Source organism: Sorex araneus, chromosome 8 (genome assembly GCF_027595985.1).
Source record: "Sorex araneus isolate mSorAra2 chromosome 8, mSorAra2.pri, whole genome shotgun sequence".
Taxonomy (NCBI): Eukaryota; Metazoa; Chordata; class Mammalia; order Eulipotyphla; family Soricidae; genus Sorex; species Sorex araneus.
In genome coordinates this window covers 32,698,486-32,722,598 of record NC_073309.1, presented here as the reverse complement: position 1 = coordinate 32,722,598, position 24,113 = coordinate 32,698,486, and the positions used below count along the sequence as shown (strand labels likewise).

At 38.6% G+C, this 24,113-nt stretch overlaps 2 protein-coding genes across 3 annotated transcripts in view; one reads left to right on the top strand and one right to left on the bottom strand.

Moving 5' to 3' along the window:
- Window positions 1–8,136, bottom strand: part of ITFG1 (integrin alpha FG-GAP repeat containing 1) — a 202,308-nt gene extending 194,172 nt beyond the window's left edge. The window contains exons 1-2 of the mRNA XM_004600970.3: window positions 7,761–8,136; window positions 6,071–6,143 (exon numbers count right to left, since the gene is read on the bottom strand). Coding sequence (XP_004601027.3) covers window positions 6,071–6,143; window positions 7,761–8,001 — 314 coding nt within the window. The 5' untranslated portion in view covers window positions 8,002–8,136. The remainder of the gene's footprint in view (window positions 1–6,070; window positions 6,144–7,760) is intronic.
- Window positions 8,137–8,177: 41 nt separating this feature from the next.
- PHKB (phosphorylase kinase regulatory subunit beta) overlaps window positions 8,178–24,113 on the top strand; it is a 262,109-nt gene continuing 246,173 nt past the window's right edge. Inside the window, exons 1-2 of one of the 2 annotated variants that reach the window (XM_055146377.1) lie at window positions 8,264–8,389; window positions 10,361–10,473. In XM_055146377.1, coding sequence (XP_055002352.1) covers window positions 10,419–10,473 — 55 coding nt within the window. In that variant the 5' untranslated portion in view covers window positions 8,264–8,389; window positions 10,361–10,418. Of the gene's footprint in view, window positions 8,390–10,360; window positions 10,474–24,113 lie in introns of both variants that reach the window. The other variant, XM_004600687.2, reaches the window with a different exon arrangement.

Sequence of the window (24,113 nt, the reverse complement as noted above, 5' to 3'; positions counted from 1 at the left end):
CTTCACACACTTTACTCTAAGGAAACTTTCTTGGATCACTTTCAGCATTTTATTCATAACAAACAATACAAAATGAATTATTTTGGTTCTGCTTTGAGGTAGGGGTCGGGGTTCAGGTGGGAACATCCCAAATATGGTAGTGGGAAGGTGTTATGGTGTTGGGATTGGCGTTTGAATATTAAAGATAATCAAATATTGTGAACTACTGTATAAAATAATTTTTTTTATATTGCAAACCAATATCCCTGATGGACACATATGTAAAGATACTCAACAAAATTTTAATGAGCCAAAGTCAACAACACATCAAATTAATCATACATATGATCAGCTGGGAGCCATACATTCCTTACAGGAATGTAAGGATGGAGCAATATACAAAATTAAATTAATTATACACACAAAAAAAGAAAAGATAAAAATCTCATGACCCTACCAACAGATGCAGATAAAATGTTTTACAAGATTCAACACACACTAATTATAAAAAACAAAACAAAACAAAACCAGAAAAAAAAAAACCCTCAAAAAGTCAAGACATCTATTCCATCAGGAATAGATGGAACTATCACAATATATAAAAGTCACATATAAAAAACCTACAACAAACATCATACTCATAACTAAAAATCTAAAAGTTTCCTTCTAAGATTACAACATAAGGCGAGAATTTCTACTTTTTCTACTTTCAAATAGTTTTAGAAGTCCTGTCTCAGCAACTGGGCAAATGAAAGAAATTAACAGGATGAAAACTGAAAAAGGAGAATTTTAACTAATATCGTTTGGAGATGGCATAATACACATAGAAAACCCAAGGACCACAAACAAAATCAACACACAGAAGTCTGTGGTATTTCACATGCAAACATGCACATCAAATTAGAAGAAAACAAAATTTTAAAAATCTATTTATAATTGTGTCCCAAACTTCAAGTCTGTAGAAATCACAAAGCAGGCATAAAACATAAACAAGAAATACTACAAATCACTATTAAAGGAAACAAAAATAATGAAATAGAAAAATATTCCATATTCATGGAATGGAAAGAATAACTTAAAATGATCATTCCAAAAGCATTACACACATGTAATTTATACCAAAATTCCATTAACATCACACAAGAACATAAAACAAATACTACAAAAATTTATATAAAGGGCCGGAGCGTTAGCACAGCGGGTAGGGTGTTTGCCTTGCACGGGGCTGACCCAAGTTTGATCCCCGGCACCCCATATGGTCCTCCAGGTACTACCATGGGTAATTCCTGAGTGCAGAGCTAGGAATAATCCCTGAGCATCGCTAGGTGTGACCCAAAAAGCAAAAAAAAAAAATATTAAAACATAAATCTCTCCCAAATCTTCAAAGAGATTTTGAGAAAAATGAAGATGAGGGACATTGTCTTCCCTACCGTCAAGCTACACTATAAAGCGAAAGCAATTCAAACTGTGTGGTACTACAATAAATCACACTTTCAGACCAATGGAACAAACCTGAGAGCCCTGAGACAAACCCTCAGAATATGGATAGTTAATTATTTTTCTTTTCTTTATTATGTTTTTGCTTGGGGGCAACACCCAGAAGTGCTCAGGGCTTACTCCTTGATGTGCTCAAAGATTACTCCTAATGGTGTTCAGGGGACCATATGGGATGCTAAGGAGCAAATCTAGGTCAGGTGTGTGCAAGACAATGCCTGACCTGTTTTACTATTCCACCAGGCCCTGAACAGATTATTTTTAATAAAGGGGCTAGGAACATAAGCTGAAGATGGAAAGCCTTTTCTTTTAAATTCAATATTAGAAAAACTGGCCACATTTAAAAAAAAAAAGGATTTTGACTTCTATTTCACATCACCATCATATACAAATAACTTAATTCAAATAAATCAAAGACCTTAATATTAGATATCTGAATTCATTTTAAAAAATCAAGAAAAATATAGGCAGAACTCTCCATAATATTGACTTCAGAGGTGTCTCCAATGATGTTAGGTAAAAATAAACAAATGTAACCACTTCAAACTTCAAAATCAGCGTAGTATATAAGAAAGTATGGCTAAAATAAAAACACCTTACTAAAAGGGGTGAAATATCTGTCAAAGGGCAAGTTTTTAAGCTATATAAAATTATCACAAAACTCTGCTATTTGTAAACAAATCCATCAAAAATTAAGTGAGGTGCTAGACAGAGAGTACAGCAGGTCGTTGCTTGCCTTGTACACAGCTGAGCTGGATTCAATACCCAGCGCCCCATCTATACCTCAAGCCCCACCAGGAGTGATTCTTGAGTTTATAGCCATGAATAAGCCCTGAGCACTGTAAGGTGTGCCCCCACCAAAAAAGGGGGAGGGGTGGTGGAAGAAGTTGAACAGACACTTCAGGAAGACATATGAAGACCAACATGCATATGAAAAGAGTGTTCATCATCAATACAAAACAATATTGAGAAGCACTTCACCACAGAAAGCATCTAATATTTCCAAAACAACCTGTGCTAGCAGGAAGTGATGAACCAGGAACTCTCATTCATTGTTTTGGGGAAGGTTCTATGAGAAACCATATAGAAACTTTACCAAAAAATCAAAAATAGAATTATGATATAGCCCAGAGATTTCACTCCTTGGATTCTCTGCCAAGAACACAAAACAATTGTGCATATCTTTTTTTAATTCAAAAAGATATTCACAATTATGTTCGCTGAAGCATTATTGACAATAGCCAAGATCTGGAAATAATTCAAATGCCTGGCAGATGAGTAGATAAAGAAATTGTGTATACAATGGCATACTACCTAAAAAATTCTACCACTTCCTACAACAGGGTGGAAGAAGTTATCTTGTTAAGTGAAATAACTCAGAGGGAAGGGGTCAGAAGCTGGATGATCTCACTCATATGTAGTATACAAAAAAAAAAAAAAAAAAAAAAAACCAGAGAAACAGAATGGAAATGGGCCCTTGGGCTTTGACAATAGAACTGAAGTTACTAGGTGGGATTACCAGGCAAGGTATACTATGGACTGGAAGTGACAATAAGATAGTGATGGAATGAACTTTGGTGGTGTTACCAAGTGCAGCAACTTTGTACACCAAGAGCATAAACATGAACACTACTATAAATACATATCTCAGTGATAAAATATAAAAATATAAAATATAAAAACAGACTACGTCCACAACACTCAAACATTATTCATACAGAGAAAACCACACAACTTTTTTTCCTGTTTTTGGACAATGCTGGGCAACGCTGGGGTCTATTCCAGGCTTGATAGCTAGGGACTACTCTTGGGGATCATGCAGTACTAGAGAACTGACTCTAGACTTCCTCACTCCTCCTATATTGTTATCTCTTTAATCCATCTCCCCTGAACCTAAAATTCGTATTTTAAAAGGTAAACACATATCATACAAGGAAAAAGTACAGAAATGCAGTATTTTAATATTGCTAGGTTCTTAAGTACACTCATTCTACAGTCAAAATGGGAAAACAATGATTACTGGGTTAGCTGAAATATGAACTTGCTAAAAATATGAACTTGCTATTCAAGCAGGTGTTGTCCCTTGAGCATATATGTTGCTTGCCCCTAGGTCTCTTGATTGCTTATGTACTTTTTCAAGCTCATGTTATCTCTTGAACACATATGCCTTTTCTTTTCCCCCACTGCTTGCATCTTTCTAAGTAACTTCTGTCCCATAACAACTAAACTTATTTTGAGCTAATGAAAGAACTCTGGGATGATTTGAAGAGGAATAATCATAAGAATCACAAGAACATTATCATAGGAACAACATAAGAATCAGAGGACCAGGATAAAAACCATGATGAGGGAGCACAGCCTACTAAGAACTTCCCAGAGCTAGAGAGGACACGTAACCAAATCTAGGATGCCCAAAGACTACCAACTAAAAGACATCCAAATAAAAATACTCTAAGACACATCCTAATCATAATGACAAAAGTCACAGAGACAGAATACTGAAAGCAAGATCATTAAAAAAATAATTTTATACAAAAAAAGCATCATTAAGATTCACAGCAGATTTATCAAATGAAATACTCTAGGACTGAGACAGTGGTGAAATATAGTTAAAATAAAAATCAGTGAACTAAACACCCCACCAAGAATAATTTACCCAGCCAAACTCTCATTTAAATATGAACAATACACAACTTCACAGATTAAAAAACAAATCAGAACCTTCATAGACTCAAAACCATTGCTGTAAGAACTAAAAGGGTACTTTAAGAAATGCCCCACAAACAACCAAACTCCGGCAGAAAGATAGCACAAATTCCATAACAATAATCCCCCTCGATGCCAATGGATTAAATGCACACATTAAGAGACACAGAGTGGGAGGATAGATTAGAAAATTGAACCCAACTCTCTGCTACATACAAGAAACATATTTGAACGATCAGAGCAAATAGTACACAAAGACAAAGGTTGGAAGACAATTCCACAACCACCTCAAAAAGGTCAGGGTGGGTAGAGCATTTGCCTTGCAGTGGCCGACCTGGGTCTGATTCCCAGCAACTCATATGGTCCCTCGAGCACCGCCAGGGGTGATTCCTGAGTGCAAAGCCAGGAGTAACCCCTGTGCAATGCCGGATGTGACCCAAAAAGAAAAAAAAAATGGTCAGGGTGGCCATACTAGTTTCAGACAACACAGACTTCAGGGTGAAAAAGGTTATACAAGACAGCTAAGGTCATTTCTTAGTGATCAAGGGATATGTACATCAGGAAGAACTCACACTCCTAAACATACGTGCATCTAATGAGGGACCAGCAAAACGCTTAAAACAACTAACAGTCTTGAAGAAAGACACCGAGAGCAACACAATACTGATGGTCAACACAGCTGTCATCTCTCAACAGATCAACTACACAAAAACTCAGAAAGTAAATACTTGCATTGAAGGAAGCCTATACAGTGACTTAAAATTCTCAAACATTTCTTAATTTTGATATTTCCATACACTAATTCATCCTGCTTAATAAATAACATAACTTCTCAACAGCAATCTATTAAACAAGAATTTGAAATGACTCCCCATTTCTTATAGAAGTTCAACCTCACTATTTTGATACTTCTATTCCATAATTTTTCATTGTACACCGTAAACTTCTGTCAGGCAAAACTTTCTATCTCCTCTTCACATGGTCTGCCTGCTATACCTGGTGAATGCTGTGCCCCAAAACAAAAAAACTCTTCCTTGTTTTCTTGGTGAAGCTCAAGTCACATAAATTTCTATAAGACTTGCACTGACCCATCTCTTACTCCTTGAACCAGAAAGCAATTAATCCTTTTGTGATTTCAAAATTAAGACAGCTTACTATAGCTTGGGATCAGTGTTTTATATAATCACTGTCACTGTCATCCCGTTGCTCATTGATTTGCTCGAGTGGACACCAGTAACGTCTCCATTGTGAGACTTGTTGTTACTGTATTTGGCATATGCAACACGCCACGGGTAGCCTGCCAGGCTCTGCCGTGTGGGTGAGATATTCTTGGTAGCTTGCTAGGCTCTCCAAGAGGGACGAAGGAATGGAACTCGGGTCAACAGTGTGCAAGGCAAACACCCTACCCACTGTGCTATGGCACCAGCCCATTGTTTTATACAATGCAAGTCATAAAATAAAATATCAAAAAGCTTAAAAGTACTCAACTTTATTTAAATTCCTTCAATAATCTAACCTTAAAATCTCATCACTTGATTGTCAAAAAGCAAACAAAAATTACAAGGTCACTGACCTTTTCCCAAGTGTGAATTACTCCCCCTCAACTCCCACAAATCATAAGAGTTGACCTGATTAGACCTGTGAAATGCTGCCTCAGGCATGCTGACGATAAGAGAGATTGCTATACATGCAGAACAAACTTGGATGCACTCAAGTTTATTTTTAAGTTTTAGTACATTCACTATGTTTCCTAAAAAAATTACTTGTTATCTCAAATTTTTGTGTCACACCACCATTGTATTAAATTGATTTCAAAGACAATACCACTTATTGCATATTTATTTTACACTAATAAGTAATGTTTTACAGAAACAAATACATGGGTACTTACTTCAAAGATACTTTTACTTTGGGTTTAAAATAGGGAACATTCTGGTCTGCCAAAAAGACGATCAAATCATTTCCTAAAAGAAGTAAATATATTAGAAAAATGTTTCCCAATAAGACATCCAGAGAGTTCTTACACGAAACTTTCTAAGTAATGTTCTCAACAACTTAATTTTCATTTTACTCCAGTTCATCTGCCCTCCACAGGCTATCCTACTTGTTGTCTAATGGAATGGGGTTCCTAACAGTAATCACAAATTCAGTGTTCTAAATAGTAGAGAAACAGGAAGAGTGAACATGGTGAAATGTAGTTGGTCAAGATAAACTGACAGTAATGCCTTCTGGTAAGGGTGAGTTCAACAGACTTTAAAGAAACAAAGATCGTACCTTAACTTTATGTCAAGCCTTGTCTTGCCCACACATAAAAATGCAGCTCCTTATAAGGTTTACCAATGACATAGGAATGTCCACTATAGGTATCTGACTGGTTATAACAACATGATTATATATCCAAAGCAGAAAATTGCAGATTCTTCCAAGATCCTCTCTTCTAGCTACTACGAAAGCATGCCACAGACTGACACATTCTTAGAGCTCAATGAACACCCTTTGGGATAGACTTTTAAAACTGTTGAATCAGACATAGGCCATTCTTAAAGTTGAGAGGAGATATTCTATCAGTTTGTAAAGTATTGCAGAGATGTGGCAACTGGCACCCTTCCTGCAATAATGGGAATCACACAAAGACAGGAAAGAATCCCGGGTCCACAAGTAGCTCAATGGATTCTGGCAAGGTTTGGAACAAATGTGCACAGGGATGCTTTCAGTAAAGTTTTAATGACGGTTTCATCCTTCCCTTCACCTCTCCAGCTTCTATGGATACTCAACAACGTAAGACTCTTTGATGGCCATGTTGGTATCACGATTTATATAGTATGTTTAATAGTGGTTAAAGCCAAGAACTCCCCCAAACCACAAGATATCAATGGAAGTAGATATGCTAGACTTGGGTAGTGTGAAAGGGAAGGGAAGCCAGTGGAAATAAAAGACTATTCAGCTCAGGAGAGCCCTGAATCTGAAAATGTGAGAACCAGTGGTCCTTGTGAAAATGCTCTGTGAGCTCTGGACTGTTTGGGACTTCGGAGGCACAGAAGCATCAGAAGCTTTGAAGCTGTGGCCCAGATCGAGGGAGAACACGGGTGAATTTGACAAACATAAGAGCAGGGAGAAGAATTCCCTGTGTCTGTGTGTGTGTGTGGGGGGGAGGGGGCCTGAGGGCCTTTCAGTACATGGAAAAGCAAGTGATGCTAGTGGGAACGAAGGGCCTTGGGAGGAAACGCAGAGTGAAGCTCTGAGGACTCCTTGGGAATGAGGAATCAGGAAAGCCACACTATGCAAGGCAGAGGAAGAGGTGAAGGTCTTGGGCTTCTCAAGACAAAAGTGGGGTGTTTGGGGGTGTGAGGGGGGGAGGTGGGTAGACCACACTGTGGGGTGACCGGGCCAGGACCTGGGATTGGACCAGATGGATCAACCGGGCAGAGCTGTCAAGGTGCTGAAGATAAAGGGAGAGCGACAGGGCTAGGAGAGAAGGCCCGGGAAAGGCAGGCGCGCCGGCCACCTGGGCGAGGGGCGTGGGGGGACACTGGGAGAGGCACAGGGACGGTGGACAGAGGAAGGGCCAGGCAAGCACTGACTTTCCCGCAGCACGAAGAGGTCCGTCTGCTTGTCGGAGTTGAGGTCTCCGAAGGCCGCCAAGGTGCCCCAGGCCTCGGCCCCAAAGAGCTCGGCTGTGACGTTGTGCAGCGCCCGTGCCGGAACCGGCCCGACTCCCAGGAGCGCGAGCCCCCCAAGCAGCGGCGCCAGCAGCACCCAGGAACTCGGCAGCCGGCCCGCCGCCGCCGCCGCCGCCGCCGCCGCCGCCGCCGCCGCCGCCATGGCAGCCCCTCAGCCGCCGCCCGACGGCCCAGCGCCGCGCTTGACGGCAGCCGGAAAGCGCCGCGCGCCGCCGAAAGAAACCCCCCAGGCCGCCCTCCACGCTGCGGCGAGGCGACACCGCCCCCGCTCTCACGCTCCCCTCTCGGTCGCCTCTCGGGAGCCCCGGGGGCCGCGGGCTGAGGTGGAAGCCGGTCCTCCCGCTCACTTCCGGCCGCCGCGCCTCCCGACAGTGTCGCGCGGGGGGGCGGGGCCAGCCCGGCGGCGCTGACAGGCGGGTCCCGCGGGCCGCGGCTGAGCGGCGGCCGGAGCACCATGGCGGGGGCGGCGGGGCTCTCGACCGAAGTGAATTGGAAAGTCTTGGAGCAAAGAGCCCGGGCCAAGCGCTCAGGTTTGGTTGGCTGGAGCGCCACCCCCTCCTTCCCTGCTCCGTGGGTGGTGCCCCCCCCCCAAGTTGAGAACTTTCTGCGGGAGGCAGGTGGTGTCTCGGGTGAAGCAGCGCCCACGAGTGCCCCCCCTCTCCCCCCCAGCTATTTCAAGTGTGAACCCCCGCGCCCCCGGGAACCGGTGGGGGTGACTTCGCCTAGACCCATCCCCTCTTAGGAATTAGGAGGAGGTGGGGCATTTTCCTGGCCAGGATGTGTCCTCCCGCTGTGTCTTTCCAAAAGTCATTCTTTGATGGGACCCTCTGAGCCGGTGGGTAAAAACCCGCTGCTGCTGCGAGTTATTTCAAGCTTCCCTTTACGTTCCTCCAAATCATGCTTGGTCCCGTTATCCGTGCAGCAGAGGCCGGTGGGACTGAGGCCTCGGGGCCACGAAGAGGGTCAAGTTGAGCCCGCTTAAGGGTTCAGAAGGCCCTTCTCTGGGCATGTGCCCAGAACTCCTAGTTCTGAGTTGTGACTCCTAAACTCCAGGCCAAGAGCTCAGAAGATACTCTGCAGTAATGTCAGTTCAAGTGTCCCGAACTGACTTGATCAAACTGCAAAGTCATGACTTTGGATTTAAAACCTGTAGCTTAGGAACTCCCCTGCAAGCTAGGATCGAAACTTCCCCGTTTTCTGACTGGCCGTATATAATTCAGAAAAGATGAGGGGATCACAAGTTTTTAGCTAAAAATCTACCTTTTATGAAGGATGGATAATATTGTGTTTCAGTGTTGAGAAAGTTTAGTCCAGATTGCTAATTTAAGAGCACCAAGGGGCTGGTGGTTAAATATATATATATATATCTGCATTGAAATTGGGATTTCTGTGTGTGTGGCCCCATTATGTTGCTTTTCTCCATTATGAAGTACTGTCTTGTGAAGAGGTTTCCTTCTTTTTTTTTGTTTTGTTTTTAGATTGAAAAATGTATCTAATCATTGCAGAAGAATTTCACCAATATTTCTTACTAATTTTATTCTATTAAATTTCAAGAGTTCTGTGTTTACATGTTTAGAATTTTAGCAAAGCTAGCGCTAAACTGTCAGAAGAACAGTTTTCAGTATACTTCAAGAGTCAATAGTTTCTTGAAGTCATGGATTTTTGTTTATTTTTTCTTAAAAATTTGTGTGAACTTGAAATAGTTCAATGCTAATTGCAATTGGAGTGGCAATATCTAGTCAGAGTATCTGAGTTTTCTAAAGTATTGATCTCATTTACATTTCTCTTTTTCCTTTAATAAACATAGAATTTTTTTCTTCAATCTTTATCTAAAATGCATGTCATAAAAGTAGGCTTATTTCTACTTATTTATTTAAAAAAATTCTAATTATATTGAATCAATTGAATGTAGTTACTTGAACTCAATTTCAACATGCAAAGTAGTTGACTAGTACATATTAGCTATTCCTATGTTTACATCATTAGTAGTAAAAGAGACACCCCGTGAAGTCATTCCACAAGTTAGAAGTTAAAGGTTTCAGAATCTATTAACTCAAATGTAAACTGTATAATTTCCTCAGTGAATCATTGGCTCCACTATGTCATAAACTATCAACCTGATTCTATTATTTGTAAGACTTGAATATATAAAACTAAGCTCTGTTTGAAATTTGGACTAACCCTACTGTGTTAGAGACGTCACTGCAAAGTTCCTGACTACACATTGTTACATAGTAGCATAATCACTTCCCAGCTAAACAGAGGATGCTGCTTTTACCTACTGTTTAATAAAGCAGATATTTTATCTTGCCTGTCTAATTCATATAAGCAAATGTAATTTATCAAACCAAAGGAAATCAAATTTTCAAATTATAACAGAGAAAATAAATGTATAATGAATGAACCTCAATTATTGCCTTTGTTGTGCACTGCATGCTAATAACTGCTCACACTGCTTTCAATTAATCTAATGCTGATTGCTTCTAACTTCCACTAAACAGTTTTGAAAATTGCTGTAGTTTAGCCGGCAACAGTTATGATTAGAGTCAACTGTTTGATATGGCCAACTTACCTGATGCAGTCGTCTCTTCTCAGCCAGCATTTTTAAGGTCTGGTAAGTGTATAGACCTCCAACAGGTCACTTGGTAACTCTAAGTACCTTTATTTCTGAATTTTTATGTCACCAATGTTATGTCATTTGGTGGTCCCCCAAGCCTGAATACCATTTCTCAAATCGTAGATCCAAATTTTCATTGTAAATTGTATGTGGCGTATCATAGGGCAGAACAGAATCCCTCCCTGCCTTGGCACTTGAAAGTGGTTTGAGGAGAGAGAATCAGTTCCTCAGTGTTTGGTGGCTTCACTTATCTAATGAGCACGTAAAAGTTTCCTGGGGGCAGAAGGGATGGTGCAAGGGTTAGACACTAGACCTTGGTTGAGTCCCTGGCCTTGAGCTGCAGCACCAAGGGGTCAGTCCTGAGCACAGAGCCAGGAATAGTCCCGGATCACTGAAGAGTTTTCCAAAACCCAGCCCCCTTTCACCCTCCACCCAAGAACAGTTTCCTAAGAGAATTTTGTCCTCTTGTACAGTGAAAGTAACTTCTTTATAAAGTATCAATTTTTAGACAGCGTCCCATTAGTGTTTATCAGTTTCCTAGAAGCAGTGGTCTTTTGTTGTGGTGTTTCTTATATACCAAGGATCAAATCAGGATTATATACATACAAGCCATGGACCGAGCCACTGAGCTACAGGCTTGGCTCCTGAAATAGCTATTTTTATACACACTTTTATATACTGGTATGGGGAAGTCACAGAGGTTAAGTGACTGATACATTTATGTTTTAAGATTATGGGCTTTGTCTTCCATCCCAAGGCTTCTGGTAGTTTTGGAGGAGCCAGTGGCACAGTGACTTATACTATGTACATGTTAGTGAAGCTCTTTGCAAGCTTGAAAGTTGTAAAATTGCTCCCTAGTGAGTGCCGTGGGTTTGGGAAACAGTTTATTGGGAGTTCTGGATGAAAGAATAACCATAAAAGATTCCCATTAGGAACCCAGGCCTTTCACTATATCCAGTTTTGGTTCAAGGGAGAAAGAGTTTTTTAAGTGGCTTATAGAGCTCTGATTGGAGAGCTGTATCTTTTCTGTTGGTGCCAAGAAAACCTGTTCGGTATGACAACACAGTGAGAGAAGCCTGTAGTTTGTAAGTCAGACTCTCATAGCGAAATGTGAGATATCCAAAAAGGGACAGCAAAACCTTTTTAATTTTGGCTTTACCTTAACTATTTCAGAAGTGTTCTCACACATGCTCTCTTTCATTTCCATTTTATATTTCAAGTCCTGTTCTGGCAAGATGGAGGCGGAAAATCCTGAAGAATTAGGAAATAGCTTAGGGAAGAAGCACAATCAAGCAGAAGGAAATAAAACTTATCCCTTAAGGAATAAAGATGAAAAATGATCCTTGTCTTTACTTGTGCGCTGCTAAATGAAAGATTTATCTAACTTTAATTTTTGAACTGATAAAATAAGAGGATACATGTTGGGCTGTGTTTTCTTGCTCTGAGCACCATCTTGGCTTTCCTAATAAGGAAATTCAGCTGTAGTATATTCATTTAGAAGTTAATGGGGGTAAAAAGTTGGAAAATGTTTTTCATGCATATGCATTGATATGCGTATATAAACTAGCTTATAAAGCTCTAAACACAATATAAAGCAATTTACGTGTATCAAAAGTTCTCGTATTTTAAAAACCTTAGAACTCTTGTTTTCGCAACAGTGTTTTAAGGCATTTACAGGATTCAGAACAAAATAGGATACACTAAGAAGAAATACCAAACTTCACTGTAATATGCCTAACAAAGGTTAAAGTCCTATAGAAATTAAAGACTGACTTCTTACACATTATTGTAAGAGTGACTTTTTATAAATTATTCTGCATATTTGTACTTCTTGGAGATTCTAACCAAAATTTAGTAATGATTATAAAGAAATATTAAAATTTTCATTTGTTATATTCTCCATAATTTTCATTTAAAGTTTATTAAATAATTTGGAAATGAATTTACATTGTAAATTACTTGTTTTTTCCCTATTGTTCCTTGGACCATTGTCATTTTAGTAGAGTGTATTACAGTGTATTCTCATGTGCAATCATTTTTTTTCAAAAAATTTTTATTGGTGAATCACTGAGGTACAGTTACAGACTTACAAACTTTCATGCTTGCATTTCAGTCATACAATGGTCGAGTACCCATCTCTCCACCAGTGCCCATTTTCCACCACCAATGGTTCCAACATCCCTACCACCTGTCCCCACCACTTCTCCCCCCCTCGCCGCGCCTCTGTGGCAGGACATTCCCTTTTGCTCTCTCTCTCCTTTTGGGTATTGTGGTTTTCATGTGCAGTCATTTTAAAACTGAGTTCACAGCTGAGCTGAGCTTTTGGAAAATTAGTTTTCAGTATGTCTGGGATGTTTCATGAATTTATCCTTATTCCTTTTCAGTTTCTTTCTTCTGTCAGTTTTTATTTCTCCTCTTCATTGAATTTTATGTGTCCGTTGCGTCTATATGTATGTGCTTTTCTAACTCTTCAGTTTGTGCCATGTGATTCTTCCATAAGCTCTTCCATATTTCTTTTGTTTTGACTACTCAATCCTGAGCGACCCGGATGTCCAGAATTTTCCTTAAAGAAATTTGCCATTAAATGTACAATTCAGCAGCCAAAATAAATTATTAGTAATGAGTATTGCACCCAGTGCCTTGGATTATTTCCTCTTTTTATGTTACTGCTACAACTATACAATATATTACCACATTCAGCTATCGCTGTCCCATGGGCACGATCATTTGATTATTTATTATTTAATTATTTATACTAATGGCTCATCATTTTGTGATGAGTAAGATAATGTTTGGGGATGATACTTTTATTCTTAAATGATAAGATAATTTCGTTTCTTTTTAAAATAAATCATTAGAGTTAAGGCTGTAGCTGATTAGAAGAGCCCTTGCCTTGTATATGTGAGGAGCTAAGTGTGATCTCTAGTATCATAAAATAAATAGAATAAAATAACCAACTTGGTGTTTTGTAATTTTTTTTTATGGTTTAGTTATCACTGTTTAGTTATAGTAGTCTGAAAGTTTATTGTGTCAGTTAAAAAAAAAAAATCTATACCCTCACCACCACCACCAAAGTTTCCGTGACCCTTCACCACTGACCCTGTGTCTCTTCTAATCTTTTATTTTTCCTTTCCTCCCCCCTTTTGGCTTTGTATTCCAAAGTCAAGGGTTTCCCATTTGATTACTCTTCACTAGTCATATTTTTTGTTTTTTGGGAAGCAGCTGGTGGTGCTTAGAGGTTGTGCGCAGTGGGGGGTTATATGGGATGCCATGGATTGAACTCAGAAAGGCCGTGTGCAAGGCAAGCTCCCTCCCTGCTGTACTATCCCTCTGGCCCCTTGCTTGTCTTTTTTTTTTTTTTAAGAAATTATTTCTTTTCTTTTTGTTTTTGTTGCAAAAGTGTTTGCTGTGTTCTTCTTTTGTTTTTGCAGCAGTCTTTGATAAGGCCTGGGTTTGATCTTGGTACTGTAGTATAGATGGATAGATGGATAGATAGACAGATAGATAGATAGATAGATAGATAGATAGATAGATAGATAGATAGATAGATAGATAGATAGATAGATAGACAGACTGTGTCCATTCCTCCCAACCTTCTTTGCCTCTAGTAAGTACTGTCTTTTCAGAGTCTAAAAGTTGGCTTGTTATTTTTGGTTGTATGTTGTTTTGTGTAGGACTGTAGCGATAGCGCAACAGGTAGGGTATTTGCCTTGCACGAAGCCGACCTGGGTTCGATTCCTCCGTCTGTCTCGGAGAGCCTGGCAAGCTACCAGGAGTATCCTGCCTGCACAGCAGAGCCTGGGAAGCTACCTGTGGTGTATCCAATATGCCAAAAACAGTAACAACAAATCTCACAATGGAGACGTTACTTGTGCCTGCTCAAGCAAATAGATGAACAATAGGACGACAGTGCTACAGTGCAATTGTTTTGTGTAGTATAATTTGGTTATTTATATGCTACCTATAAATGACCATCTAATAATTGCATTACATATTCTGACTCATTTCACTAACATAATTCCCTCAAGTGCCAAGTATGTTGTATTGCAAAGAAAATTATTTCATCTTTTTAAATGAATAGTTTTCCGTTGATCATATTGATGTATGTGTATGCACACACTCACATATATATATATCACAACATAATCCAGTCAACTCTTGGTGGGCACTTAGATTGATTCCATGTTTTGCTTATTATTAATAATGCTGCTATAAAAAAAGGATTGTAATTTCCTTTAGAATTAGGGTTTTCGTGTCCTTTGGATAAATACTTAGGAGTGAAATTCCTGAATTGGGTTTTTAATTTTTTTGTTTTGTTTTGTTTTGTTTTTGGGTCACACCCGGCAATACACAGGGGTTACTCCTGGCTCATGCACTCAGGAATTACTCCTGGCAGTGCTCGGGGACCATATGGGATGCTGGGAACCGAACCCAGGTCAGCTGTGTGCAAGGCAAACGCCCTACCCACTGTGCTATTGCTCCAGCCCTGGGGTTTTTAATTTTTAAAGAATCTCTATACTGTTTCCTATAGAGGTTATTCCTATTTATATTCCTACCAATAGCGCATAGGAGTTTCTCTTTTAGCCAGGAAGATGGTTCAGAGAGAGGGAGCTCGTGCCCAGCATATGGAACACTGTATTCAGTCCCTATCACCTCAAGGTTTGCTGAGCACAACTTGAGAGTTGACCAAGCATTGAGCTGGGAGCCACTCCCAAGCACCGCTGGTGTACCCCCTCCCCCCAAAATACTCTCCCAAACAAAAAGCTTCTTTTACTTTACTACATTACACCCTTTCTAATAATACTTTTCCCTAGTTTTTTTTTTTTAATGGTTTTCAGCAATGTAGGAGATGCTTCATTGTGGCATTTGTGACCTCCCCCGCCCTATTTCCCTAATGATAAGTTATGTTAAACATTTTTTAAGTGTCTAGTTAGAGTTTTGCCTCCACTTTTTTTAATGCTCTCTTATTTTAGAATTGAGTGAACTTTTTACATATTCTATTTATTTTTTTCCCAAACTTGTAGAATTAGAAAACTGTTTTGCTTTTGTGGCAGTATAATTTCAGTATAAAAAGCTTTTAAATTTGATATAGTGCAGTTTGTCTATTTTGGCTTTTGTTTCCATTGTCATTGAGGTTGAGGCTCTCAAAACATCTCTAACTTTCTCAGTTTAGGTGTATATTGCCTATATAGATTTTATGAATTTGGATATAATAGTAAAGTCTTTAATCAATTTTGAGTTAATTATTCTTTACAGTGTTATAGGGATCCTGGTTTCTTTATTTTCTTTTTCTTCTGCTTGTAGCTGTCTAGTTTTCTGCACTGTTTCTTGAGCCTTTCATTGTACTGTGGTCTTGGCTAATTTGCCATATATTTATTGCCAAAGTCTCTTCTTTTCATTGGTCTTTGTTAACATTGAAGTATCAACATCTAAGTGAGTTTAGAAGCATGACTTGAATATTTTCTTTCTTTCACTTTTTTTCTTTTTAGGTTCTTTTTAGTTAATTTCAAGTTATTTTATTTGAAGGGCACATTAATATCTATTAAAAGTATATTGTTTATTCTTGGACATTTTAAGTATTTATATTACCTGACACATTCTTCTTTTTAGATCTTTATATAGGACACTGTTTTCAGTCTTGTATTCACTTCTAATTCTAACTCAATTAATCAAAAATTTTTCTGTGACCTGAAGTGATTATATACTTGACACTCTCTTACCATTGTTGGTTTGCTCCCTCCTCCCGCCCCCTTGAAGCTTTTAAGGAAAGTATGGCTATTTTTAAATTTTATATGCTTTCTACATATTTTTTGAAGTGTATTATTATTTTTTTAATGAATCATGGTGAGATACAGTTACAAACTTATAAACTTTTGTGATTAAGTTTCAGTCACACAGTGCTCAAATACCCATCCCTCCCCCAGTGCCCATTCTCCACCACTCAGCATTACTTTTTTGTATACTACCTGTTTGATCTTGAGCACCTTACTTTACATTTTGAGATTTGGTTTCTTTTGCTGCAAAAATAATGGTAGTAAAACCTACCTGGAGAAATTCTTGTGAGGATTAAATAAGACTGCACGTGCAAAACTCTTGACATTTAGTAGCAATCCAATACATTTTAGTGCCCCTAAAAATATCTTTCACAGTATTGTAATAATATAATTCAGAGTAGTATTAAACATTAAGATGATTAAAAATAGATTTTTTTCTATTTCTTCAATTATTTTGATGTCTACCCTCAAAGTAACCATTTTATTAGAAAACTTGCCATGCTGAAATACAATTAGCTTAAATTAGATTACTGAGAATCTCATTTTTGTTTTACTCCTAAATTCATTTTCTTTTTGTTAACAATAATTTGAAATCTAATGAAATTGTTTCCGAGAGTATCCATGATAACTCCTGTCAGACACAGGAAGAGCAGTCATTACGTAGTTTGAAGATATTTTTGTGCTATATGGGGTATGAAGTTGGTTTCCTTCAGATATACTTATAAATTTTATCCTATGAGCCTTGATCTCCTTACTAGATCCTGCCCACCAATTTTACAAAATTCAGAAAATAGAGGTCATATTTATCTACCTTGGCATGAATCACATATACTGTAAAGTGTGTTCTCTTCTGTGCCTTTTTCCTCAGCAAGCGTGAGACATTAGATTTGAGAAGAGAAATGGTTTTATAAAGAGTACAATGGCTTGTCTCATTTTTCATTGTTACAAAATGTTCATACTGTGTATTTTAAAAGCTTTTTTCTCTTGCTGTTTATGATCAGTGTGGATAAACAGTGTTCTGTGAAAGAATAAGAGGAATTCCCCATAATTTCTGATCTAAATCCCTAATGAAAATTTCTAACTAGATATATGTCATGCATCTCAAATGTGACCTGACCAAAACATAATTCCTATTCCTACCCCAAACATTTTTCTGCCTCAATCTGGATCTTATTAAACTGGTGTTTTTCTAGTTGCTGCAGACTACAATGAAATTATTTTCATTCATTCACCCTCTTTTTTAACATCAGTTTATAAGTGTTTCTATTCTATCTCCAAAAGCATATGCCCAAATCTCTTCTTCAGCTGTACTACTTCCTTCCTAATCCAAGTCACTTCATCTTTGATTTAAAGAACTGAAATAGCCTAGTTTCCTCTATACATCATATCTCACTGTGATCTGTTTTACATTCAGAATTGAGAAGAATTGCAAGGTAAGTCAGCTGGAACTGGCAGGAGACCCAAAGGGATGCAGTAGCCCAGGGTCCAATTTCTGGCAATGAATGGTCTCCCAAGCACCACTCAGAGTAGCACCCAGTGTTTTTTAAAAATGAAAGTCAAATCATTTCACTTTCCTGCAAACCTTTGTTACTTTTAGCATAAACTCCACCATTTCTTCTCTTTGATAACCGCGATCTGTTCTTGCCTGCCTCTCAACCTATCTCCTATTGGAAAATACCTCTTTTCTACTAAGGCAGCTGTGCTGATTTGCTTTGTTTCCTTAAGACAAAATTTTGTTTTAGTACCAATAATACAGAAGTCACTCTTAAGCACACAGCCAGAAGCACAACCAATACCAACCAAGTCTAACCAGCAGAAAAATAAGAAAATTAAAAATACCTTCTTGTTTCCACTGTTGCTCTGTCTTAGAACCATTTCCTCTACCTTGAAAACTTCTTTTTTTGCTGTTTAGTTAATATCCCATTTGGTTATCTTTTAAATTCTTGCCTAAACTTAGATTCCTTAGAAAGGCCTTTTTTGGATACCCAAAATAAGGGACCCTGACACTTATTTTTATTTTAATTCTCTTTAGTATTATTTTAAATTTATTTTTTCCCACTAGCTTCCTTTTCTGTCTCATAATAAAACATCTGCCTTACTAAGCATCGTATCCTGAACGATGAATATGTTAGAGTGTCAGAGCATAATACGTGCTTATGGATTATACTGTTTTAAAAATACTGTTATTACACCTGAGTTCTTGCCCTTTTGAGAGACTGATAATGTGGGTAGTATATAGACTTAAGATTCATGCAATTAGGCTCAAATCCCAGTACTGATAAACAGTGAAAACTGGTTTGCACCTCATAAGTACATTTGTAAGGATAAAGTAACATTTAGTGCTACTACTACTACCACTCATAATAATAACTACCACTTTTAATAATGATAATGACTTTAATATTGATATTGACATAAGTGACAATTTTATCAGCTAATTTTAGTTGAAGTATATGACAAGTGGTGTTCTCTGTTGTACATTTTAAATAGAGTCTTTCAAACTTATTTAGCCTGCTGCTAAATTTTCAAAGACAATCAGCACCTCCCCACCCCTGAAATACACTTTGTATAAACGAACAGAAAGCAGCCCCAATTGCACTTGAGGCTGCCATCACCCACTTGGATCATTACAGTGCCCATCATATTACTGACTTTGAGAAATACTGGTTTAAAATCTTAAGACAATCCTATGCTATAGTTGGATTACTATCAACATCTGTTGGAAAAAAAATCACAACAGGGACTACAGAGGTAGTACGGGGGTAGGGCATTTGCCTTGTACGTTACCAACCTGGGTTTGATACCTGGCTACCCATATGGTCCTCAAGTACTGGTAAGAGTAATTCCTGAATGTAGAGCCAGGAGTAAGCTCTCAGCATCACCAGGTGTGACCAAAAAAATCAGAATGAAAGTAACATGGAAAGTCGCACAGCTACCTAGGAAACAGCCACTGTTCCTCACAACTTCTGCCTTCTTCATTGCATTAAAGACTAGTATAATTGAGTAGCTGTGCCTATTATTTGCATCTTGATGATGTACCATTGTCAGAGGACATGTGATACACATCTGTATTTAATACCTAATACAGTGCATAGTGCCAGACACATAAGGTTCTCAATCCATGTCTGATATTACTATCAACAAAAGCTCAGATATAGGCTGTTATTAGTCAGGATTCAGGAAATGTGGTCACCTTGATTAACCATTAGAATATACCATATATAACATATAAGTGACTCAACAGTCTTTCAGTAGCTGGCCAAAATTTACTGAAAAATTATGTATTTATGTATGTCATGAATACATATATGGAGGTGTCACTCCAGGGTGTCCAAAATTTTTAACAAGGTGATGTAGCTGGAGTTAAAAAAAATTATTTTTCCTGCTTTTTGGGTCACACCTAGTGATGTACAGGGGTTACTCCTGGGTCTGCACTCAGGAATTACTCCTGGCAGTGCTCGAGAGTATATGGGATGCTGGGGATCAAACCCAGGCCAGCTGCATGCAAAGCAAATGCCTAACCACTGTGCTATCGCTCCAGCCCACGGCGTTAGAATTTTAACTGGTGTTATTTTGTGGCATATGCATGACTGCCAGGGCTACCGGAAGTATAAGGAAGTGTGTGTGTGTGTTTGAGGGGTGTATCCATTCTCAAAATTCCATAAGAGCCTGGAGGTTTCAGTCACAAAAACCTGAGTTTTTCAGCAAATTAAGTCTGGATGAGGTTCAACCCATGCAGTGGAGTCTGGCCGGGAGCATGGCAGCAATTGTGGGGAATGGAGGGTTTTGCCTGCTGGGGACCTCTTTGGGTGGGTGAGCCTAGCCTACATCCAGGGTACTCTGGACAACTCAGCCTGCATGGGGTTGGGAAGAAAATCTCTGCATCTTGTTGATCTCATTCGAGATTTATTTTGCAGTCTCTGAATTATGGCCACTGAAAGAACTTACGTGGCACTGGAGGTGGTTAGTGTGTGTTGCTCTACTTGAGCACTTCTCTTTTTTTCCCCTCATGAATCTAGCCAACATTTTGTCTATCTTGTTTATTCCTTTGGGCTGGAGTGATAGCACAGTGGAAGGGCGTTCTCCTTTCATGCAGCCGACCTGTGTTCGATTCTTCCGCCTCTCGGCAAGCTACCGAGAGTATCGCGCTCACATGGCAGAGCCTGGCAAGCTACCTGTGGTGTATTCAATATGCCAAAAACAGTAACAATAAGTCTCACAATGAAACAATAATTTACTGGTGCCCATTCGAACAAGTCAATGAACAACGGGATGACAATGACAGTGACAGTTTATTCCTTTGAAGAACTAATTCCTGGTTTCATTGACTCCTTGTATAATTTTCTTGGTTTCTATATTGTTATTTTTTCTCTTATCTTTATTTTTTTACTAGCCGATGGATTCATTTTTGTTGGTTTCTGTGCATTTAGGGTGTTGATTTTATTTTTTTCTTCTTTCCTTATGTAGATCTGTATTGCTGAGATCCTCCCTAAGTACTGCTTTTTCTATGTCCCATAGATTTTGGTAACTGCTTCTTCATTATCATTGATCTCAGCAAATCTTTTTATTTCTTTCTTAATTTCCTCTTTGATCCAGCTGTTAATTAGCAGCATGTTGTTCAATCTCCAGGTGTAGAGTTTCTCCATATCATTTTTTCAATGGCTAATTTCTATCTTTGTGGTATGGTGGGCTAATATGGTGCTTGGTATGATTCTCTATTTGTGAATTTAAGTAAGTTGGATTTAATGTCATCCTGAAATGTCATCTATTCTGGAGAATATTTTGTGTGCAATAGAGAAGAATGTGTATTTGGCTTTTTGAGGATGAAAGGCCCTATATAAATCCATTAGTCCCAGCTCTTTTAGTTTCTCATTTAGACCTCTTGGGTCTGTACTGATAGCCTGTATAGGATCTATTCAATAGTGACAGTAGTGGATTGAAGTCTACCATTACTATTTTGTTTTTATACATGTGTTTCTCTAGGTTTGTGATCAAAAGCATTACAAAACTTGCTGACCCAACATTTGATGTGTAAATGTTGATTAGAGTTAGTGCTTATTGATCTATTGCTCCCTTAATCACTGAGTAGTATCCAACCCTGTCTCTAATTACTTTCTTTGAATTGAATGTAATTTAGTCTGGTGTGTGCAAATCAATAATACACCACGTAAGTAAAAGGAAAGATAAAAATCTTATGATCATATCAATCAATGCAGAAAAAAATTTTGACAAGATCCAACATCCATTCATAATAAAAGCCCTTAATAAAATAGGGGGAAAGAAACCTTCCTCAAGATATGAAAGGCCCATAGCCAATATTATTATTATTGATGAAAAGAAGAAAAGCATTCCTGCTGAGATTGGGCACAAGGCAAAGATGTCTACTGTCTCCACTCATCAACTTTGTATTAGAAGTTCTAGCAAGAACAATCAGGCAAGAAAAGAAAGTCAAAGGTATCCAAATTGGAAAGGAGAAAATCAAATTATGTCAACTTGCAGATGACATGATGATATACATTCACAACCTTAGAGTCCACAATCTCCTAGAAACAATAAACCAGTAGAGTAATGTGGCCACTACAAAGCCAGTACATAAAAATTGGTTGCATTCCTATATACAAATAATGAATCAGAGGAGAAAGAGATCAAAAAGGCTATTCTATTTAAATTATTGTCTGAAAACAAGTACCTAGTAATCAACAAAAGAGTTGAGAAAACTATACCATGAAAACTATACCATTAAAAACACAAGAAAGGGGGCTGGAGAGATAGCACAGCGGGTAGGGCGTTTGCCTTGCACGTGGCCGACCCGGGTTCAAATCCCAGCATCCCATATGGTCCCCTGAGCATGGCCAGGGGTAATTCCTGAGTGCAAAGCCAGGAGTAACCCCTGTGCCTCGTCAGGTGTGACCCAAAAAGCAAAAAAAATAAAATAATAAAAATAAAATAAAAACACAAGAAAGAAATTGAAGACCTTAAGAAATGGAAAAGCATTTCATGCTCATGGATTGGAAAAATCAATATTGTCAAAGTGACCATCCTACCTAAATTACTATACATATTCAGTGCAATCACTATCCATATTCAGACAACAGTATTCAGTAACTAAGGACAATTTTAAAGTTTGTATGGAATCATGAAAGACTCCTGAGAGCTAAAACCATACTGAAAATAAACTGGGAGGCATTCTATTAGCATCCCATTTTCTAACTTTCTGCTATACTAGAAAGCTACAATAAACAAAACAGCATGGTACTGGACAAAGACTTATACCAATGGGTCATAATAGACTATCCAAGAAAAACCCATACACACACACACACACACACACACACACATACACACACTGCTCATTTTCTGCAAAGGAATTCAAAGCATGAAATGGAATAAAGACAGTTTTTTCAACAATTGGTGTTGGAAGAATTTTATGAATGCATGAAAGGAATTAAAACTGAATCAATATGTCATACCTTGTACAAAAGTGAACTCAAAGTGAATCAAAGACTTTGAGATCAGACATGAATGCACAAAGTAGGCAGAATGCTCTTAAGTCTTAGACTTCAAAGGAGGCTGTAACATAATGAGACAAAGGAAACAATCAAAAGGAAACAAATGGGACTACATTAAACTTAAAATTTTTCTGCATGGCAAAAGAAAGGTGGACTAAAACTCATTTTCCTTTTACACACTGTGCTTTGTAAAACTGTTAACTAAAAGGGTATCTTGCATACCTCCTTTCAGCACTCAATTCTTGTCCGAAGTGATCATTTCCAACTATCATTGTTATGTGGTACCGTGGTACCTTCTTTTTTTTCTTTTTGGGTCACACCCGGAGATGCTCAGAGGTTACTCCTGGCTCTGCACTCAGGAATTACACCTCCCTGGTGGTGCTTGGGGGACCATATGGGATGCTGGGAATCGAACCTGGGTCAGTCGCATGCAAGGCAAATGCCCTACCGCTGTGCTATCACTCCAGCCCCAGTGTGGTACCTTCCTTACCCTAGCTGCACCCTCTGTCCCTTGTTTCTATTGTTCTTGGGTATTATTCCTATACTTTTTCTTAATATCCTCAAAATGAGTGCCATCATTCTATGTCTGTCCTCTCCTTTTGAGTCGTTTCACTCAGCATGATAATCTCCGTGTCCATGCATGTAGTGTTTTGTAATTTTAGTGCAGGTCTTTTTCCTTGTTGCTTAAACCAGTTCTGAGGTACTTGATTTCATGAGGCACTATGTGAATGGAATCTTTTTTAAACATCTCTTTGTTCTACTTCATTATTTGTATTGGAAAGCCATGAACTTATGTGTATTAATTTTGTGGCCTCCTGCTTTACCATACAAATCTATTGTTTCTAGTAGCTTTTTCTGTAGAGTCTCTAGGATTTTCTGAATACAGTATCATAGCACAGCAGGTAGGGCATTTGCCTTGCTCGTGGCCGTCCCTAGTTCGATTTCTCCGTCCCTCTCGGAGAACCTGGCAAGCTACCGAGAGTAACCTGCCCACACGACAGAGCCTGGCAAGCTCCCCATGGCGTATTCAATACGCGAAAAACAGTAACAACAAATCTTATAATGGCAATGAGCAAATCAATGAACAACGGGAAGACAGTACTCCAGTGCTATAGTATCATATCATCTGTAAATTGTGAAAGCTTGACTTCTTTCTTTCATATCTGGATCCCTTGATATCTTTTTATTGCCTGAAAAGTGGTAAATGGCTTATACTATGTTGAGGAAAGTTCCTTCAATTCCATTTTGTAGAGCGCTTTTATCATGAATGGGTATTGGGTCTTGTCAAATACTTTCTATGTTTCTATAGGTATAACCATATGGTTTTTATTATTTACTTATTTTATTGATATAG